Raw genomic sequence first — 23,495 nt, 5'->3', positions numbered from 1 at the left:
TCTATATTCATGAAAAGCATGCGGCACGTGCACGCGCGTTCGCATAGGAACGCACGGCCGCATGCTGTATAGAACAGCTTTTAACCGGATATTATTTGGCTTCCAAACTCCGTCAACTAACGTCCTGGCATTTCCCCCCAGGCACCAAACATAGGGTGGGTATTAACAGCTTCAACTTTGACCCTATTGAATCCCAATGAATACTCTGGCTCCATAGAAAACACGGACCTAATAATGCTTTCTATAACCCAAATAATATTACATTCCCTGACCCGCTGGGATAAATATTGTCACAAATATAAGCTAACCGCCCACACTTCCCTCATGACGCCACTTCTTTTTAAACCAATCTTTCCGATGACTTTCATGCAGCTGTCGATGAGGGGGCTCCTGAGACTAAGAGACGTGGTTGAGGATAATGAAACCATTTTATAACCAAGTTTTAAAAAAATACAACCTACAGTGGGGTACCTAGCATCAAATTATTTAAATACTTACAACTACAACACTTTGTTTCCCACATGGTCACAAAAGATGGCTTTTCCCTTCTGACCAGTTTTGAGAGATTATGGGGCCTATGCAGAGAGCAGCGAATTTTAAAATTGGCGAATTTATTAAAAAGTAGCTTTTTTGGAGAGTTTTAATCTCCATATGCAGAAAAGTGCGAATTCTGCTATGTTTAACATGGATGCGTGTGGCGAGTTTAAATTGGCGAGATGCGCGCTTCAGAAATGTGTTAAAACAAATTCGCGGCTTTTTTTTTCCCTTTGCAATGGCCGCGAGCGGCAGTTTTTTCTGGCGAGTTAAAACTGAGACAATCGCGCCATTTTATTGGCGCGAACAGCCGCTAGATGCCGTTCGCGCCTCTCTGCATACGGATATTTTTAAAACTGGCGAGATTGAGGTTCTCGCCAGCCGCGAGGCGAGTTTTATAACTAGAAAAGAAAAATTGGCGCGTTTTTCGGAACTCGCCATTTTCTGCTGCTTTCTGCGCGATTTTCTCCAAAAAATGGCGAATTTCGAAATAGCGCTGCTCTCTGCATAGGCCCCTGTGTCTTAATAATAACAATACCTAAACTCCAAAGACTGGTATATGTCTCTCAGGGAGGCAGAAAGAAATAAGAAGATTCAGGGCACTTCGGATTTTCAGAGAAGAAATGTATTCTTTTAGTGGCACACACAACGTTTCCAACTCATGCTAAGTTCCTTCTCAAGTGACTCTTGAGAAAGAACTTAGCATAAGTTTGAAACGTTGTGTGTGCCACTAAAAGAATACATTTCTTCTCTACAAATCCGAAGTGCCCTGGATCTTCCTATGTCTTTCATATATTCTGGAACTACAACAGACAGGTTGTTTCCCTGAACCACGGAGCACCGTTACACTTATAGCAAGTATACTGCTTATTTTAGTATTTTAAGGTGTGCAAGGCTATTCTCTGTATTTACATTATTCTCTGGGAGGCAGACCATAGAGCAGGGATGCTCAACTCCAGTCCTCAAGCCCCCCCAACAAGTCAGGTTTTCAGGATATCCCAGCTTCAGCACAGGTGGCTCAATCAGAGGCTCAGTCAGAGACTGAAGAAGGGACTGATTGAGCCACCTGTGCTGTAGCAGGGATATCCTGAAAACCTGACCTGTTGGGGGGGCTTGAGGACTGTAGTTGAGCACCTCTGCCTTAGAGAGGTCTTGGATGACTAGGAATACGAAGATGTACTGTATAAAGGAAAGTGCGGATAGGGGCTCCACCTGCCCTCTCATAAAGGACAATAGCTAGAAGATGCTGTACAGGTGCTATCTTTATGCTATATATCATTCTATCTCACCTGGAGGTAATGTGCTGGAGGTAATGTGGTCAGGTAGGTACAATGTGCCATACATGTTGGCCCTACCATGGGATTAGGCCTTTCTGGTGGCAAATTCAAAGACTAATTTCTCAGCTTCTTAATATCCAGGTCCCCCTAGATCCCTGGTCCTTTCTTCTAGGTAGGTACTTCCCAGATCTCACTAAGGACTCCTAGAGTCCAATTTCCCATGGTCAGGTGTGCACTCTCGGCATCCTGGAAACAAGAATCTCCTCTTCATGTCCAACAAGTCTTGTCCCGTACCTGGTTCATGGCCCAGATGGAATGATTAACCGATTTGCTAAAGCATAACATTGACAAGTTTGACAGTTTGGTCCTTGTCGTTTTCCTTCATGAAACAACGATCCTTACCTCTTGCCTAATAGCTAACATGCTTTCACGGTCACGTTCTAAATAACCTCATAGCGGTGGCAGCTACTGTGGAAGCTATAGCAATTTCCTTAGGTAATTATTCCTATACCTATAGTATCAATAAGAAACAATGGCCCATCTTTACTTAACGGTGCTATTCCACAAGACACCTTCCAGCCCATTCACGTGAATAGTCTATGTTAATAATTTTTCTCTACTGCATACATAGGAAACATCTCCAGTACTCGGATAGATTTCTCTTTACCCCCCCGGGAGGCCTTTCCCCACTGTTAGGGCGCTGGAAAAGGAGACGAGCAGCCCGGTGGAGAAGTAATTGAATCGGACACCAGTGAGCGTTGTCAAAAACCTCTCCTGTTTATTAAACGGTTACAGTCAGGTTTTATAGGCGAGCAAACAAAAGTGAATACGTGCCAAGCTTTATTTCCCTTATTTTATGCTTATGCTATGCTTATCTTTTAACTGACAGATGGAAAATCACTTTTTGGGAACTCATAGTTTGCCCAATATGTCGCACATGGGCATATTTCATGATTCAAGCTTGAAGTGCTGAGATCGTACATAAATTCCAGTTTGTGCCTTTTTTGGTCAATAGTTCCTGTTACTTCATTCCGGAACTATGTCTGAACATAGACAGTTCATAAGTGCAGCTAACATTAAATTGGTAAAAAGGGTAGTTAATATTACACTAAAAAGCATAATGGCAGTGTTAGCATTAAATGGTTATACAGCAGACAAAATGGAGTCCCCCCTGATATACACATTATCAGTCTATAAGGATCTTCCAGCATGGAATGTTTAGTAAATATCAGCCACTACCTCTATTGTTCCAGAATTAAAGTGAGTAAAAACACATTGTAGTTGTGTATAACTGAAACCGAAACATCCTGCTTATGTTTCTACTTTGGACATTATAAATTACCCTTTTTTGCTACTACTGTGATGTGCTGGTATTCCAGATCACTATTGTGATCTACTGTATATTGACTTGCATCTAACCCCCTTTACCGTACACCACAAATGCTTTCTGATAGGCACTTTACCCTGTGTGTGCACCCATTTTCCTCAGCTATATATATATATATATATATATATATATTAGTGATATTGTAGATCTAGCCTTTCAAAGAGCCCTTAAACAAGATAGGGTAACTCTACTAAAATATAAAAAGGCAAAATCTAGATCCATTTGTGTACCTGGATGGACGGAGGGCAGTTGGACGGAGGGCAGTTGGGGGGTACAGGCGGTTTGCCTGCCCGTTCATCATGTCCCAGTAAGGATGTCCCACTGTTCATCACCCAATTTAATTAGCACATCGTGGTATAAGAAATATCCTCTCACGATATTGGAGCATTTTAAAGTTGGATCCTATTCTGGGGAATCTTCTTCCATCTCAACCCAGGGTTGTTTTCAAAAAGTCAAGGGATTTAAAATACATGTTGGCTCCGAGTCTGGTGCCGAATCCTAAATGTACCTTTGTTCAAACTATGAGGCCCAATGGTTGTTACAAGTGTTTAGGATGTAACGCCTGTGGCTTCATGATCCCTGCAAAGCTCGTTAAGTCCTTTCTTACTAATGGAAGTGTTCAAGTGGACTCATTCATTAATTGTAACAGTAAATTTGTTATTTACCTATCACAACGTGATTGTGGGATCCAGTATGTAGGGAAAACTAGAATATGTCTCAAAATTAGGATTTTTGAGCATCTAAGGAACATCAAAAATCTAGTAAAGACAATTTATAGACAAAGGTAACCATTGACGTTCCTCCGGGATCACTTTCACCATGTACATGGCGATAACCCAAAGTCATTACATTTTTCTGCTATCGAGTCCCTGAAAGATAATGTTAGGGGTGGCAACAGGGATCTGTACTTGCTGCGCAGGGAGCAATTTTGGATCCACAGACTAAAAACCAAACATCCATTGGGTTTCTTAGAAAATGACGTTGTATATTATTGCTGAGTGGGTGCTATCTGGTGTATTTAACACACAGACCTTTATATGAAATGTCATTCACATTTGGAGATTCGTCTGTCAACATGGACTTGTCTCCATCTATGAATTTTACATTTGTATTTTAAATATGTCATAATATGTAAATATTTTTTTTTATTGTACATGGCTAGAGCATTAGCCAATGTTCAATACACATGCCTATATATGTGCATGTGTATCAGAATGGAGATGTGTGTATTTTTATTAATATATTTGCATTACACACACCTTTTCTTGAGATCGAGATAGTGGTTTAGTTTAACGTTGTGGTAGCAATTTAGTGTGTATTTTCTCCTTTTTAACTATGCTGCACACTTGGTTTATTCTGGTCACTGTAAAGGATCTCTTTTCATGATCTCATCTGTTTGTTGGTATTTTATATTTTAATCTTCTTTTCAGTTGAAAATTTCCTTTTGCATATGTATCATTTCCTCAAAGCATAGGGGAGCGCAGGTTCAATATGTAATGAGAGATAAATAAAACATAGTGCAAATAAAGTATGGAATGGTGAAGTGTATTAAACACAAGGTCGAATGGAGACTCACGTGGTGTCAATGAAAATAAGGCGTTTCAGAGATCAGTGACAGTGAGCTTGACTCTGGTGTGTGATACAGGAACTTCAATCATATATGGTAGTATGTGATGTCACACTTCACCATTCCATACTTTATTTGCACTATGTTTTATTTATCTCTCATTACATATTGAACCTGCGCTCCCCTATGCTTTGAGAAAATCAACGTTTGAAGTGGATTCAACAGACCGTCCATTTAAAGGGTTTAGAGCTGCAATCCTTATTTTTTATTTCACTTTTTAGTCACTATATGATTACACACTATTGCACTTTATTTAAAGTTTTTATGATATATACACTTTTTGACGGCACCATTATATGCCCTTTATCACTGCGCCGACCACTTGCACCTTGTTGCATTTTGTTTTTTCACCGCAAATGTATCATGCATATATTTTATGTATGATTAAATCTATTACAATGTATTTGCATTTTGCTTGTCACAAACATAGGAGATCATGAGGTTTCAATTTAGCCCGATTTTGTTTTTCTGGGCTTGTGTTTTACTTATTTTATTGAGCACAGCCTTTGAACATTAATTGCAATGGGTATAAATATAAGAGCCCTGTTGCCTGTGACGTTTACCTCTGATGAAGCACGTGAGTGCGAAACGCGTAGAGGTCGTCACTATCACCTAATACGTCATCATGCAAGGTTGTGCCGTGCCGGTCAGCTGTTTATTCCTCTGCTCCCGAGTAGCAGAGCGCTTGCGCATGCGCAGCTACGAGAGCTTCTATCCACATGCGGTAGTAGGAAGTGAGACAGCGAGGCAGCTACTTTGTATCTTTGCATGCCGGGCAGCCAGCTCGTCGTGCCTGCAAATCAGAGGTGGTGCCTTAGAGGTTAAGCTGAAGCAGCTGTGCCATTGGGGGTTCCTTAAGGGCCGTTCTGTACAGCATGCGGCCGTGCGGCCGCACGTTCCTATGCGAACGCGCGTGCACGTGCCGCATGCTTTCCCTGTATATAGAGCCGGGAGCTGCAGGTAAGTGTATGTATACTGTATGCGTGTATGTGTGTGTATATGTTGTGTGAGTGTGAGTGTAAGTGTAAGGGGAGTGTAAGTAAACACGCATACACACATACACACAAATACATACATTTGAGCGCAGGCAGCGGCGCGAAAAGATGAATTTCTTCGTCTTCGCCGCTGTCTGTCGGCTCCCCTCTCCCTGCCGTGCGCGCGGCACATCAATCCATGCGCGCGCACGGCGTAGCACGCGCCCGGCACTATAGAAAGTGCCTAAGGTCTGGGGGGTGCTGCTAGCAGACAGTCGTGGACTTGGTGGACCAAGTTCTTATGGCACAACATCTTTCTGACTGTCAGTTCTGATCCGGACCAGCGGAACTCCTTTTTACTTTAAGTTTCTATATCTGTGTGTGTGTTTACTGATACATATATTCCCATTCACCTTTGGTGCGCTGTGTCTTTGCTTTTATAATTTTTGAAGATTCCTTTGTGGTTTGGTGGGTGAACCGAGCACCCACCTGAGACACAAGCTGCAAGGAAGATTACGGGACTGCTTTAAGCATTTACATTCATATTTATTCAACAACTGGTGTACCAGTCAGCGCGATCGTAATCTCTCTCTCTCTCTCTCTCTCTCTCTCTCTCTCTCTCTCTCTCTCTCTCTCTCTATATATATATATATTTATATGAAGAAAAAGTATAAGGTGCGCAAAACTGATTTAAAATAGTGTTGCAATGATGTCTATGAGTGCTGCCACAATGTAATGGGTGTACACCACCCCAAAGAAAATACAAAGTACATATATATCTATATCTCTATCCTTACCATCGTTGTTCTGTGCCTCCCCAGGACCTGCAGATTTACTGGAAATGACAGACAAAGCCACGTAAGTGATATAAGTATCACACACTCACACACACACACTCACACACACACACACACACACACACACACACATGTCTCCTTGTTTAATACCTGCAGCAGTCCCCAAGCACAGCGCTACCACATGGTACAAAATCTCATCTGAAATCAGCATAGACACAGATGTACGTATTCGGATATACTAGATACATAATATCAATAAAAATATATTATTGATTCATTGTCCATTTGCTTGGTTTTTTTTTTGTCTTCCGCTGGATCGTTATAAATAAGTATCCCAAGCATAGTAGCATTAACCCCTGTGATGCCAAGGCTGTCTGCAACATATTGCAAATCCTATGGCAGCAAAATGATAAAAATGACTTACCATCTGTTAATAATTATCCTCTACTTTGGTATACGTAGGGACCTTCTCCAGTACTCGGATAGATTATTTCTCTTTACACCTCCGGAGGCCTTTCCCCACTGTTAGGGCGCTGGAAAAGTAGACGTCCCCCCTGATATACACATTATCACCATCGCACTGGGCATTTTTCAACCTCAACCACTATTTTGGTCTATTTGCTAATACTCAATGAGACCTGTTTTTGCTTTGAAATGGCCACAATGTATAACAAATAAGCAGTGTTCTGAACTATGTATACCATCTTAAAGTCGGGCTGCTGCCCAAATACGAAAGGCTTTAATCCGAATGTTTTCATGTCCGGTAATATGGCTGCGTGTTTAGTATATAAAGACAGGTCTAACGTGCAATAAAATAATTAAGCTGAATCTAATGGACGTCATGGTTTCCCTGTGCTGCAATGTTCAGTGTTCTGGGTATCTGCTGTCCAATGGTCACTGCCTGTGATGTTATGTATGCCTATGACACACACCATTTAGTAACAGAAAGAGGGGGAGTTTGAAGTAGCAATCACCCTGCAAAAATGTAAATGGATTTTGTTTGTATAATTGCAACCCGGGCGCTTCCTGTGAGGAATCTCACTGTTTTCAGCAAGGGACCTTCTGGTTCCTGAAACAATTACCTCTGAAGGTGCTGGTAATCCTCATGGGAAATCCAACATGACCATTGGCATCAACCAAATAGTAAGCTGCAATGATAATGTTGGGGATTGCTATTGGTCCGTGGATTATGCAAGATTTGGCAGCCATATTGTTTCCCCACGACCGAGCCCCGGCACTGGTGAGTACACTAGTACTTATCTTGGACACTGGCTGGTCCTGAAGCTGAAAATACAGTAGTGTGGAAAGCACTGGACCTTCACTTTACGGACACTCGCGAGTACGGACATACTGTAGTGCCGACGATTATTCTAAAACAAACCTGGGGCAATCTTCAAAAAGACCCAGGTACATGCTGGGTACATGCTGCAACATTTCACACGTTTCTGCAGACAGACTAATGGCCCATCGGATTAACAGCGGGGGTCCCTGGCAGTCCCATTCAAACTGAATGGGACTGCCAGGAACCCCTGCTGTGTTAATTGGATGGGCCATTAGCCTCTGCAGAAATGTCACTGAAATGTACCCAGCATGTACCTGGCTAGTTTAAGGCAAGTTTAAGGCAAGTTTTAGTATACTCGTTGGCTCGTCTGTATTTACAATAGCCCCATTCCCCTGTGTCCGACACTCGCTTCGCAAGTACGGACAATTCAGCCCTACAGCCCACCGTAGTTGTGTGACACGCTGATTCCCCTTGCCCAATTGGAAAACAGCAGCTCCCGCATGCGCCTGTGAGTAGGACACAGGCATGTCCTGAACAGCAATACCGGCTCACTACCTTTACCGAAGTGAAAAAAGGGAGTGCTTCACTTTAAGTACATTTTCGCTTTACATACACTCTCTGGACCCATTGCGTACGTTAATGTGGGGTATGCCTGTGTGTGTAAATAAATAAATATATATATATATATATATATATATATATATATATATTACAACAAGACAAACTGCCTGCAACAGACTAAGCAAATAATGAGTACTTAAATTAGTAATATAATAACCACTAACGGTGCTAGGGACTAGAAGTAATATAACAATGAAAAGAGAAAGAAAAGCGTCCCAACTCAGCACTCAAGTATACTCAGAACAAATATCAAAGAAAATTATGATTTATTTAACAACACAAATAATCAAACATAAAATACAAAAATTATTAAAACAAACCCTGACATCCTCCTGTGATAGAATATGTATCAGACAGGGGAAATCCCCTATGAAGATACTGATGGACTAACAGTCTCATTTTGGTACTGTGCCTGGTTTGCCTTGATTATACCAACTGCATTTATGGTGTATGTATATAATATATGTATTTGACACACATACACACATACATACACACAAATATCAGAAGAAGCAATGCAGGGATAAACTGCCACCAGTGCTCAAGGGCTAGAGAGCGTAGGATAATCCTTAGTAATAGTAACACACAGGTAAGGCACTTGAATGAACAAACTTATAGTTCCAGCGGACAAATAAAGCAGGTTGGGAGGACGGGTGATAAGGGGTGACATTAAGAATCGCCGACCGTCCTGAGTGAGAACAGCCTGGCTGATTCTACGACACCCTCAGCCCACTCTGCCAATAAAGTACCTGCTGTCACACTGTATCCAGTGTGTCCCGCTGTTGTTACTATCTTACAGTACTGTTGCAATCAGTTGTTTGTTTATTATTCTTTATTTATGTTTTTTATATATGTTGTTTAGCTGTTACTATGTATTAGCTATATCTGTATGTTTTGTCTCCCCTTTCTATATACCACTATGCCTGTATAGACTGAATGGCACTCTCATTAATTAATACTCAGCTGTGTAAGGGGAGTTGCCATTTAAACAATCTTGTGGTTAGCCTATCACAGTATAGCTGATAGTATATAGGGGAGCATACAGACGTTTTACCACTCACTCTTTGACAAAGTCCCTTGCGGGATGAAACGCATCAGAGGTTATCTAGTATCGTGATGTTTGTCCATTTTTTTCAATAAATAGCTGTTTTTGTTAGAGCTGCGTGTTGGTCGTACCTACTTACCTCAGCGCACCGCTCCCTTTGTTTGCTAGAATTAAGTAAATATGTTGCTACAGCATTCAGTTACATTGTATCTTCCCTGGCAATTAACTCAGGACATATCTGTATATAACACAAACGCACTGCTTTCTGTACTGCATTTTACTCACAGACATAGGCGCATATTTATCAAAGTCTTCCTGCTGCAGAATATTTGTGCAAAACATAACTGCCCCAGATAGATCCCACAGTCCTATGCTGTCTAATGTATACACATACTGTATACTGTACATGTAGTGTTTTATAATACACACACACATACTGTACATGTAGTGTTTTATAATACACATACACACATACTGTACATGTAGTGTTTTATAATACACACACACATACTGTACATGTAGTGTTTTATAATACACACACACACATACTGTACATATAGTGTTTTATAATACACACACACACATACTGTACATGTGGTGTTTTATAATACACACACACACATACTGTACATGTAGTGTTTTATAATACAGATATACTGTACATGTAGTGTTTTAAAATACCGATATACTGTACATGTAGTGTTTTATAATACACACACACATACTGTACATCTATTGTTTTATAATACAGATATACTGTACATGTAGTGTTTTATAATACAGATATACTATACATGTAGTGTTTTATAATACAGATATACTGTACATGTAGTGTTTTATAATACAGATATACTGTACATGTAGTGTTTTATAATACACATATACTGAGCATGTGGTCTATTTATCAAGGCAATTTTGGAATAAAAGAAGAGGCATTTTCCACTTGCACCTCTTTGCATCAATGTATAAACATATTTTGCCCCAGTATTGCCCTGTGTGAACTGCTTTGCAATTAGGGATTATCAACAGAAGCAGTTACCCAGCGCCAGCTGGATGTATTAAAACTGCTGCCATTATCTTCCCTCTCTTTGTGCCAAAGAAATGTCAGACCTTAACTAACAAGCTTCTTCCTTGTGACTCAACTGGAGAGCAAAGATTGAAATGTTGAGTCCAACAATCTTTTCTTTGCATGATACAGAGTCCTTAAAGCGGCAATCCAAGTGGCCATTTTTCTTCCCCATTTTTGTTACACAGGGTTGAAGCAGGGGGTCTCTGGAGCTGAACCCCGTTCATTTCAGCTCCAGGGACCCCCTGCTTTCCAAGATTTCTACCTCCATAAGGGGTGCCGGTAGCTGCTCTAGCTGGGTTCATGTAATGGTGGATACACGAAGCTTCTGCGTCCTGCGGGCCAACAGGAATCCGTGACTTCATCCTGTGTGGCTTCCTATTGGCCCGCAGAACGCAGGAGCTTTCAACATAGCCGAAATACCAGCACCCCCTTCAGAAGTAAGTATCTCGGGAAGCAGGGGATCGCTGGAGCTGAGATTAATGGGATTCAGCTCCGGAGACCCCAACTTCAAACATATGTTAAAAAAAGAAAAAAAGGCTTCTTCGATTGCCCCTTTAATAGTGTCTGTTTATTAAGCAAACTCTGTTAAAAACACACATTATATGTGAGTGATTTACAAGTCCATGCCAAAGTTCCCAAATAATTGGGGCTACAGAGTGTGCGCTCTTCTATATACATACACTGTGCTTTTGACAAACCCACACATTTGCTCTATATACTAAACACGCACCTGTTCTGGCCCAAGCATACACCTGGGGTTTTTTCACTCCTATCTTCACACCTGTTTTTTTATTTCTCTCATTTCCCCTTGGTTTAGGGGAGAAACAGCACTGCACAAAGCAGCCTTCCATAAGCATCAGCGGGTTTGCCAAATCCTGGTGGATGCCGGAGCTTGTGTGATTAAGAAGGACGCCAAGGTAATCACGGGAGCGCTCTCATACAATCGGGGAAAGGAGGAGGCAGTGGAGTCATCATCAGATCTTCCACACCGAAGATCAACTTTTCCATCTGTCTTCTTTACAGATCATATGCGATATTATCAATGGGAATGAGTTTTAATATCTTCTCGCCTGTTTATTTTCCCTCCATGCTCCTTGTCATCTGTCTGTATCAAGACCGCGCACAGGCGCAAGCCTCATTCCCTCTATCACTAGTGTTCCTCGTTTACCTGTCTCTCTCCTCTCACCTTACCCTTTGTCTTTTCCGTGACTATCACTTCCTATACCAGCTGTCTTTCCTCCAAACCCCTACAACCTTTAACGCTCATCTGTGTTTCTGCCAACCCTTCTTCACCTCTCTCTCTCCTGATAACTCCCTTCCCTCTTCTTCATCTCCCCCCCCCCCTTTAATCTGTCTTGCTCCTTGTTTATCCTCTCCATTCTCTCTCCTTTTTGGTCACTTCATCATCCCCTCCCTCCCATCCCCAACAGGACAAGACTCCTTGTGACAAAGCCCAGGAAGTGGGTGATCCTGACCTTGCATCTTACCTGGAGACTTGTCAAGCCAAGCAACTCATTTCCAATGAAGACCTGGAGACAGCGGTCTGACCCGGGAAGCAGGTGGAGGAAAGACTCCAAGAAGAAATAAGAGAGCCTCCGCTGCAGGCCCCTGGAGAATGTCATCCCAGGAAGAAGAAGCCTAGTGAACGGAAGCGCCCGTCCCTCATGCAAAATAACCAGCGGCGGGTGCATTGTCCAGTTTCTAAGGGCTACGAGACTTGCCACGGAACTGCTGCTCCCCCGACCCATTGATGGGGGTCGAAGTGGAGTGTGGAAGGGCCAAGTTGGGGCTGAGACCTCACCTCATGTGGAACCCTTTTCTGTTTTCCAACAAGAAGCATGAACTTGTCCAGTGTCTATCTCCTCACTTTGGTCAAAACCCACACAGCCCAGTCAGAGAGAAGAGCTTGTAGGCCTGCACAGTGTTATAAACCTCACATTTGTTTTGGTATCTGCAGTGCCGATTTATTAAAAATGGAAGAGCCTGGATTCTGGTCTCAGAATGTGTGTTGCTAAAATTTGGGTCGGTTGAAGTGTCTCGATATAAATATTTACATGCCCACATAACTCCATGTCTAATTCCATGTCAGTGCTCTGAATGATTGAAGCTTTTGCCATGTTACAGTGCAACGTTCTGTACATTTTATTACTAAACACCAACATTGGCCCATATTTACCAAGCGTACGATTGCCAAATATACTTTCCGGACCTAGAATATACCTTTTGGCCCATTCAAGTATTTTGTGAAATAGCGCCGATTAGTAAATATGGCCCATCATATCTGCAGGTTGTCTTTTTTACACTGAGAACCTGATATACAAAAAAGTCAGAGTTATTTTCCCTACCTCTTTCATAATAAGGTATCTTGGTTACGGGATTCCTAGAAGTAAGAACTCTGCTACACTTCCACTTTCATCACATGCAGGAATCCCATACACGAGGGGCAATATTATTTCATAAGAACTAGATTCCCCTTACACTACTAAATTTGTAGGAAAACGCCCAATGCCCCAGCAGATGTGTGTCTGTGTCCAATTAATTTATAGGGAATTCTCCAGCACGTATGCAGTTTAGGACTTCCATATATAATTATTTCATTTATATTACAATGTATTTAGTATAAATAATCCTTGTCCTGAGAAGATGATGGTCTCATTTCATAGAGTTCCAAGCACAGATGGCTACAGCGGGTTATTTTTCCAGATCTTTTGGTTTTAAAAATTGAATAATTCTGGTGCATAAAAAACAATAGCAATTTATGGGGAAAAAAATGGGATTTCCTTCTTTGGTAAATCTGGTGCTGTTTTATTTGAAGCTCAGCAGAGTGTGGATTAGGGTTTGGCGACATACCGGTATTTAGTAATATCGTGATTACAGGTAATCTCGACATTCTGTGAGATTATGTTATTGCGACATTACGGGTGCAGCTTCGAAGCTGACTCTGTGCTGTCTCTCCCCGTGTCTCCCTCCCTTCCTGCTTCTAAATGCAGACTTAGAGTGAGGGGCTTCGGGAACCATGGAGAGAGAGAGCATGTGAGAGCAGCGGGCTGCAGCAGGGAAAGGTAGGAACTACCCTCCTCACTTTCCTTTTGTTAAACCCTCCACTACCGCCACCATACCCCTGGGCCACTTAACCACTTCCCCACCCTCCCCCTGTGGCAATTAAGCCCTGGGGCACTTAACACCTTCCTTTCTCCTACCTGGGGCACTTAACCCCTCCTCCCTGTCTCCCCCCTAGAACATTTTCAGACTTTTATTTGAACAAATTTATTGCTACCTATATCGTTATCGTGGTGAAAATTGGGATATCGCCCAACCCTAGTGTGGACTTTGATTAATAATCCTTTATAGGTGTATGCTTTAAAACTGAAATAATACCAATGGGTTTCAAGCCATCTGGTAACGGAAGGCTTAATCTTACCACTAACAGATACAATGTTATTGTTCAAACACATATAGCACATGGGTAGCCTAGAAGCAGATAGGCCAACGTTGACCCAACATGATCTTAATCTGCTGCTTTCTGCACAACCATGATTCTGTCCCTTTCCAATTTCTTAAATTACGCTAGCCAGGCTCCATATATTTCAACATTCCCCAATCATAACTTCTTCACTGGCATCAACTTAAAAAGCTGCAGTTCAAGCTGCCGTTTAATATATATATATATATATATATATTTTTTTTTCCCTTTCATTATGTGCATCAATACAATCTGCACACTGACAAGTGATTGGCTAAGCTGTAGATCGATCCGTTCTCCTGTAATCAATCGCTTGCTCCGGGTTATTTAATTCAGTTCTTGCAAAGCATTGTGGGCAATGTAGCTCTTGGAATATGATTGACTGAGCAGTTACTAGATACAATTGGTACACTGCTAAAGAGAGGTCTCAAGAGCCAGAGCCAATCAGAAGGGGAAGGGGGCTGTCACGTTGGAAATGCTTCCTACATGGTAAGGAGGGGGGGGGGGGGGCGCACAACAAAGGAGAGTAGGCAGGGGGGGGGGGGGGCGCAGCAAAAAGATTGCGCGCCCCTGACCTAATGCATAGGTGCACAAACCTTTTAGTCTGCGCCCCCCCTGCTTGCTCTCCCCCACTGCTCGCACCCCCCTGCCTGCCACTCTCTTACCTTTTGATCGGCGTCTTCTGACATCACGACATCATGTGACGTCGACAACGAAGTGTCGTGACCCCATGGTGTCATTTTATGCGGCTTTGCCATGGCGACGAGTCGCCAGAAGCCACCGGAGACACGGTAAGTGAGTTACCTTGCGTGCGCTCCCACGACATTTAATTGAAATGCTTTGGGGAAGAGTGCGGGGCCTCAAAGTGTCGCGTCCCCCCACCCCCCCCAGAAAATGTCATGCACCCCTCACCTATTATATACAAGAAAGACAAGACAGCCCCAATGCTACAAAGTTACAAAGTTAAGCTACAAATGCTATGAAGAGTTACGGTTAGTGTTAATATGACTTTAAGTTAGGCTGATAATTAAACAAAAAATGTACCTTTAACAGTCTGAAGATGCACATGCAGCAACATGAACCTACCTGTATACTGGTAACAGGAACCTACCTGTATACTGGTAACACGAACCTACATGTATACTGGTAACACGAACCTACCTGTATACTGGTAACAAGAACCTACCTGTATACTGGTAACACGAACCTACCTGTATACTGGTAACACGAACCTACCTGTATACTGGTAACACGAACCTACCTGTATACTGGTAACAGGAACCTACCTGTATACTGGTAACACGAACCTACCTGTATACTGGTAACAGGAACCTACCTGTATACTGGTAACACGAACCTACCTGTATACTGGTAACAGGAACCTACCTGTATACTGGTAACACGAACCTACCTGTATACTGGTAACACGAACCTACCTGTATACTGGTAACACGAACCTACCTGTATACTGGTAACACGAACCTACCTGTATACTGGTAACACGAACCTACCTGTATACTGGTAACACGAACTTACCTGTATACTGGTAACACGAACTTACCTGTATACTGGTAACACGAACCTACCTGTATACTGGTAACACGAACCTACCTGTATACTGGTAACACGAACCTACCTGTATACTGGTAACACGAACCTACCTGTATACTGGTAACAGGAACCTACCTGTATACTGGTAACACGAACCTACCTGTATACTGGTAACACGAACCTACCTGTATACTGGTAACAGGAACCTACCTGTATACTGGTAACAGGAACCTACCTGTATACTGGTAACACGAACCTACCTGTATACTGGTAACACGAACCTACCTGTATACTGGTAACACGAACCTACCTGTATACTGGTAACACGAACCTACCTGTATACTGGTAACACGAACCTACCTGTATACTGGTAACACGAACCTACCTGTATACTGGTAACACGAACCTACCTGTATACTGGTAACACGAACCTACCTGTATACTGGTAACACGAACCTACCTGTATACTGGTAACACGAACCTACCTGTATACTGGTAACACGAACCTACCTGTATACTGGTAACAGGAACCTACCTGTATACTGGTAACACAAACCTACCTGTATACTGGTAACCGGAACCTACCTGTATACTGGTAACCGGAACCTACCTGTATACTGGTAACACGAACCTACCTGTATACTGGTAACCGGAACCTACTTGTATACTGGTAACCGGAACCTACCTGTATACTGGCAACACAAACCTACCTGTATACTGGCAACACAAACCTACCTGTATACTGGTAACACAAACCTACCTGTATACTGGTAACACAAACCTACCTTTATACTGGTAACACAAACCTACCTGTATACTGGTAACACAAACCTACCTGTATACTGGGTCTGACAGCGTGGTACTAAGCATCTGAAGATTCTTCTTCTTAGCTGAGCCTTATTTGGGGTGATGTATCAAATTTGGAGCAAAATATTTGCAAATTCCATCATTTATGTACTGTATTAGGTATTTGCTCCATGCGCCTGTAATTTAGGGAGAAACAAAAGAAGGAGTTACATGATGCACAGAATATAATGAGAGGTATACAGTTCTGCGTCTCTATTTGTCTTTTTATTATATTGTATTTGCGTAAAAATGATCTGCTAATTCTGAAGTAGTGTAAACTCGGGCTAACAATTTATCACAAGTACATTTGATGCAAACGCTAGCAAAACACGGAGAAAAGAGTCAAAACCAACTGTATGTTGATACATCCCCCCATTGACTCCAGGTGTTGACATCACCATTGCACAACCATCCCCTGAAGATGCTCTGTTCTTGGTCGGGATCTCTGTGAATTGAAGGCCATCCAAGGCAGAGCCCACACATTTCTACATGGCAGACCTGTCCAGGGTGTGTGAGCCGAGCCTACCTTGATTCTTCTAGGAGAATGAGCTATGTTAAACTGGAAGTGTCTGGAGTTGCTGGGTACCATTATACAAAGAAGCATGTTCATTTTCATGGAGGGGTTTAATTTTTCTGGCAAATATGAGTTGGGAAGAGAGTCGACTGCTATTTGGGTACTGATCGTGGGGGAGAAGAGGCCAGCATGAAAATGCTCACATGTCCAAGATCATTGGGCATTTAAACTATTTAATGAATTGCTCTAACCACTAGACATGACAGGCTCTGCTATCATCCACCAAACTCTTGAGTCCAGTCTCCTGAGACCTGTTAATTCCAATCCCACTTTGTGAAGCGTTTTTGTATCATGGACTTTATAAAAGATACACAGGTTTCATCACCAGTCTCTGAGTTTAACCCATATATTGCTAGGAAGCCCAGTGGGGCATTAGTCTGCACTGCTCTATAGGTCTCTGTGCTACTGTTGAGGTTTTCGTTATATGAGGGGGTTATAAAAGGACCCCACTTATATCAGCCTTGTATCAAAGTGTTTTAACAGTACTCACCATGCAGCATATTACAGTGTTATAGCAAAACCATTTTACACACATCAGCACACGCAATAATATCATCCTTCTAAAATCAAATGCATAAATTAATCTGGAAGGGTTATTAATACTGAAATAGGCTTAAAAAGACCCCGTGGAAATAATCTATAAAGTACAAACACAAAAACCATTATACAGACCGGGAGAAAAACAAGCCCTTTAGGGTTATATATCAAGTGGATTCAGCATGGGACATAATTATCAAGGTGAAAAAAAAATGTTTCCAGATTTATAAAAGAAATGAAAAGGACATTAATTTAAATGTAATTTTGTTTTGTAAATCTAATCCTGACAAACAGACACATGGTTATTTTCTCCAGTCTCCTGGCTGTAAAACTGGGGCAAAGTCTGTGCTTTCAAAGAGATCCCTTTACTGTAATTCTGCATCTTTTGGGTTCAAATAGCACGTATATGCTGATGACACAAATGTACTTTTCAACCCCTGACCTTACAGCGGCTGTACAGGCCAAGTGTCTCTGAATGTCTCCGCTGTATCATCCTGGATGGTGCTCTGTTGACTCAAACTTAACACGTGAAAGACGGAACTTCTCATGCTTCCTCCCAAGCCTGGCCCTGCTGCCCCTTCTGCATTACTGTTGCCATACTATCATACACCCAGTATCACAAGCATGCTGCCTAGAAGTCACATTTGATTCCTCACTCACATTCTCCACTCACACTCACAATGTAGCTAAAACCTGTATTTTTTCCCCCCTCTGTAACATTGCAAAGATACGCCCCTTTCCTCTGTTGCTCTACAGCTAAAACTCTAACACAAGCCCTCATTCTCTCCCATCTTGACTATTGTAACCACCTACTATCTGGCCTTCCAGCCTCTCACCTGTCTCCCCTACAATCTATCCTAAACGCTGCTGCTAGAATCGCTTTACTCTTTCTTAAATCTGTCTCGGCGCCTCCCTTGCCTAAATCTCCTGGCTTCCTATTCAATCCAGTTCTACTTACAAAATTGCCCTCCTCTCTTTTAGGGCTATACCCTCCTATCCCCCTCCTTATATCCCAGCCCTAATTTCTTGTTATACACCAGCCCGACTCTTACGTTCTGCTCAAGGATGTCTTCTCTCTACCCCCTTTGTATCTAAAGCCATCTCCTGTCTAAAACCTTTCTCACTGACTGCCCCACACCTCTGGAATGCCCTTCCCTTCAATACATGACTAGCACCCTCTCTATCCACCTCTAAGGCCCACCTTAAAACACACCACCTTAATGAAGCACATGGACAGCTCCGTTTGGCTGATACTATACACCTCATACATAAAGCTTGGCCCCTTGCAGATGCACTGACCAGAACACCTTCCTACTGTCTCTGTAAGTTCCCCCTACCCACCACTTAGATTCGTGGCAGGGGCTCCTTTTCTAATATCTACTTTTACCTGTATTCCTATTATGACACATGCATCACTGCTGTGAAGCACTATAAACATGGATGGCACTATATAAATAAAGACATACTGTACATACATACATATATACATACATACATGAATATGGCACTCTTTTTTGCCCTACTTTTGCTAGGCGAGAGATTTTACTAAATAAAACCCACATTGTCAAGTGTCAGAAATTCAGTTTCAGGTATTTTTTGCACTGACTTAGTAAGAGAAGAAAAAGAACTACAAAACGCTAAAATGCATACTGTACAGGCAGTCCTCGTTTTACAACGCTTCGCTTTACAACGAATGGCTTATCCAACGCTATGCAATGCATACCTATGTTCATTTTTACAACGCCAAAATGGCTTATCCAACGCTCTTACGACGCTTTGCAGCGTTGTGTATGTGTGTATATATATATACACATTCACATAAACAACGTTGCAAAGCGTCGTAAGAGTATATATATAATATTATACTATATATTATATTATACTATATAATATATTATTTATTATGTTATATTATATATAATACAGTATATACACTATATAATTTATGTGTGTGCTGCATATCTTATTGCCTGCATAAAATATTTGGTGTATTTTAGTGTTAAAAATGCCTTCAGGAATGGAACCTCTCATTTAAACAGTGTTCCTATGGGAAAACGTGTTTCGCTTTACAACGCCATTTTGAGTAACGCATTGTGTCGGATAACCGAGGACTGCCTGTACATTGTTAAAGCAGCAAAACATGAAAAATCCTATATGTTTTCTATAGTATTAGATCAGGGGTGCGCGAGATTTTTGTTGGGGGGCGCGGCGGTTACAGTGGTCCCGCACTCTTCCCCAATGCATTTAAATTAAATTCCGGCGGATAGCGCAAGGCCTCTGTAACTCACTTACCTTGATTCAGCCGGCTTCGGGCGACGCGTCGACATGGCAACGCGGCGTTAAATGACGCCACGGGGTCACGTGACGTCACAGGACCCCTCAGCGTCATTTGACGTTCTCATAAATGTAAAGGGGGGGCGCGAGCACTGGGGGAGAGCAGGCAGGGGGGCGCATCACCTAAAGTTTGCGCACCCCTGTATGAGATAATACTGCCTGCAGGTTTTTAAACTCCTAATGTAATTTTTAATGATTTTTTTTTAATGCATTGATCATCCTATGGTTGCTACAGCAACCATTTAGAAAGTCATATCCACTTCCTCTTTTGAAACAGCCTCTCACACACATTTTTTTCTAACTGTGCACTTTGGCAACAAAGTATCACAAACAGGTCCATTGCTAAATTCCAAACAGCAGAGTCTCTATTACGCTGGAAGCTGTAACAATAATGTGTTACACTTAGCAATATAATGTTACATATCAGCTGCAGCATATCACTGACTGCAGCATAGAGTCAGAAGGCGGCCATTTTGTTAGGCACACAATCAGGATTTTTACAGATTTATAACAGGAGCACCAAACGATTGCCAGCTTATGTAAGAATGTAGAATTACACATTGTCACATTCTTTATAATAATTGAGAAATAACACTCATATTACTCCTTATAACCGCTTCTTAACCTTAAAGCAGAAGTCAACGCATATTTTTTCTATTCTAGTAGCGTATAACCTGACAGTTTATGTTGTGCTAATCTATTTTTTAAAAAGTACAATAAAAAAATCTTCATTTTTTTCACCTGTTTTCTTTTTCCCTGTCATCAGCTGTTACCGTGACAACCTCTCCTCCCCTGTGAACAGGCGGGGGCCATTTTAACCTCCCGTGAAGGCAAATGTTTAGCAACTGATAACGTGACAAAAGTGGGGCGGCTCAAAGCAGCAGCAAAAGGATTTTTTTTCCAATGGCATAAGGGGCCATTTCTTTTACTTATACTGTAGTAAGTAGAACGGTGTTTTAAGCAACTCTATATGGGTACTAAGCAGCTTTCTAAGTTAATACTCCAGTCCATATGTCTCGGCATAGGTTTAACCCCTTCACTGCAAGGGGGGCCTGCAACGCAAAGGTTTCAAGAGCAAAACAGCGGTGTGTGACTCCTGCTACGAACCTGCATTGCAAGCTAGCTGTGAATGGGTTAACGTTTAGTTGAGCTGTAAGACCCCTGAGACTAGATAGGTCCCAGACTCCCAGCCACAGGCTTCACATGCAACATGGAAACATCTAGTATTACAGCAGCAAATCTCCCCCTGGACCCTTTTATTTTTAATGCTGGGGCTGTTCCTCCTGCAGATGAAGTGTGATAAAGCTTGTTTCTGATGTTTAATGCATAGAGCGAAATGGATTAGTGCACTTACTATAGATCAGGGGCGGCCAACTCCAGTCCTCAAGACCTACCAACAGGTCAGTTGTTCAGGATATCCCTGCTTCAGCACAGGTGGCTCAATCGGTGGCTCAGTCGAAGAAGCTGAAGGTGGGACTGATTGAGACCACCTGTGCTGAGGCAGGAAATGATTGAGCCACCTGTGCTGAAGCACGGACTGACTGAGCCACCTGTGCTGAAGCAGGGATATCCTGAACACCCAACCTATTAGTAGTTCTTGATGCCAGGAGTTGACCCCCCTTGCTATAGATGCTTGTTTGACCAGAACATAGAAAATGCTAATTACTACAGCTTTAGAGGGCTCCATAATGAGTAAGTCACACTGACACAGTAAGGGTGCTGTACTAAATCGCAGTTGAAAACAACCATTTTACAGCACCAATTTGCACTCAAAAAAGGAATTATTTGGTATTTTAGTACTTTTTGAAAGTGGACGTCACACTCTTTGAACCTTTTTGTTTTTTGTGTGTGAGCTATTTCCCATTCCTGAATTTCCGAGCCTTACAAATACTAAGCCTCACTCTGTCCCTAGTCTCCTGTAAACTCCCTTGGATCGGGCAGTATTTCTCACCCTGATGAAGTACGTGCAGCCGGGCTGTAACGTTGGATCTTTGATATGCAATAAAAAAACAGACTAAAGGGATAATTCTATAGAGTTGAGAACAGCTGCTGTGGCCAAAAGTTCCAATAGACTTCAATGTGGAATTTCTGCTGAGAATAGCCCAAGTGGCCGCTGGATTATATAGATTTACCCCTAAGGTAGGGTTTGCAGACATGCCGTATATACAGGATTGTACTTTTTTATCCCTCCTTGTCCATTGTCCCCAAAACGTCTGTCAGGACGCTTAAATGTCCCGTATTTTTGGGAGGTGGTTGATGGCGGCTGTGGAGGAGGACAATGGCGACAGCAGCAGAGGAGGGCAGGGGTCGAGTCAATTACATATTTTGGCTCCGCTCCATGCTACAGGTAACACAGAGCTTTCAGCTTGGGGAGGAGGGGGCTGAGAGATGGAGGGATGATGGATGGAGGGGGGCTGAGAGGTGGAGGGATGATGGATGAAGGGGGGCTGAGAGATGGAGGGGGGCTGAGAGATGGATGGAGGAGGCTGATAGAGGGAGGAGGAGAATTGAGGAGAGGATGAGGGATGATAGATGGAGGTGAATGATCGAGGGAGGAGGAAGGGTGATGGATATTGGGGGTGGGATGATGGAGGGAAGAGAGGTGCTGAGATATGGAGAGAGGTGATGGATGGGGGGGAAGTGTGTGTGGGGGGAGAGGAAACTGTGCGTTCCTCTTGCTTATACTACGCCAACTATGGTAACGCTGGGAGGCTCGCAAGGCGGAGAGAGGTGGTTGCTGGTCATAGCGGTGTCACACGTGACTAGCAGGTAGGGACGGGCGGAACTATCAAAATCCGTTCCCCGGGATTTCCCGGGCAAAATCCGTTCCGCGGTGTGAAATCTGTCGACAGATTGTTGCAGTTGTAATCTGTACGATTTTTAAGAATCCAATCCATGGATTCCACAATCCGTTGCCGAATTGTTGAAAATGTGACCACGGATTATTAATCCGCCATGTGGACAGTCAGTGGTAAAATAAAACACGGAAAAAGCAGATTGCCCTTTTTGAGACTGATCCATGGAAATCCGCAGAACAAAGTCACCAGCCGATCAGAGGCGGATTATGTTCCGCAAATCAATTTCACCCATCTCTGCTTGCAGGGGGAGCAAGTCGCGCCTCTGAGCGCCATTACCATCTGCGTCCTGTATTATAAAAACGAAACAAATTACATCACTTAAAAATAAGTATTATAATGGTATTAGTCTAATAGTGTCCCCATTTATGCTGCATTATTGATTTATTTTAGTGTCCTCACATAACACAAACTCTCAAGTGTTGCAAAATGACACTTTGATTTATATTAATAAATAGTTTAATTAGAGTTTACAAATATATTTAAAATGCTTTCTCTCTGTTATGATCAATCACATAACAACAAGCAGTGTCTAATGTTATGCCCTTAAGAGTATTAGGTGACTCCAAACGGGGAAGAGCTAAAATTGTTGCAATTGGGATGTTTAATGAAAGTCACCTTAGTATTGATAGATTACAGTGGTGGGGAAAGTCAACAAGCTCTCAAGACACAAAGACAAACAGAAAAACAAAGAGACACACACAGACACACACACACGGACA

General features: G+C 42.4%; 1 protein-coding gene across 13 annotated transcripts in view; it reads left to right on the top strand.

Annotated features, from left to right (window-relative positions):
• Window positions 1-12,601, top strand: part of DGKI (diacylglycerol kinase iota) — a 265,197-nt gene extending 252,596 nt beyond the window's left edge. For 11 of the 13 annotated variants that reach the window (XM_075602606.1, XM_075602603.1, XM_075602602.1 and 8 more), the window contains 3 exons: window positions 6,621-6,657; window positions 11,431-11,530; window positions 12,044-12,601. In XM_075602606.1, coding sequence (XP_075458721.1) covers window positions 6,621-6,657; window positions 11,431-11,530; window positions 12,044-12,160 — 254 coding nt within the window. In that variant the 3' untranslated portion in view covers window positions 12,161-12,601. Of the gene's footprint in view, window positions 1-6,620; window positions 6,658-11,430; window positions 11,531-11,636 lie in introns of all 13 variants that reach the window. The other 2 variants (XM_075602599.1, XM_075602600.1) reach the window with 2 other exon arrangements.
• The last annotated feature ends 10,894 nt before the right edge of the window (window positions 12,602-23,495 follow it).

This window comes from Ascaphus truei, chromosome 5, assembly GCF_040206685.1.
Source record: "Ascaphus truei isolate aAscTru1 chromosome 5, aAscTru1.hap1, whole genome shotgun sequence".
NCBI lineage: Eukaryota > Metazoa > Chordata > Amphibia > Anura > Ascaphidae > Ascaphus > Ascaphus truei.
This window is presented reverse-complemented; position numbering and strand designations above follow the sequence as displayed.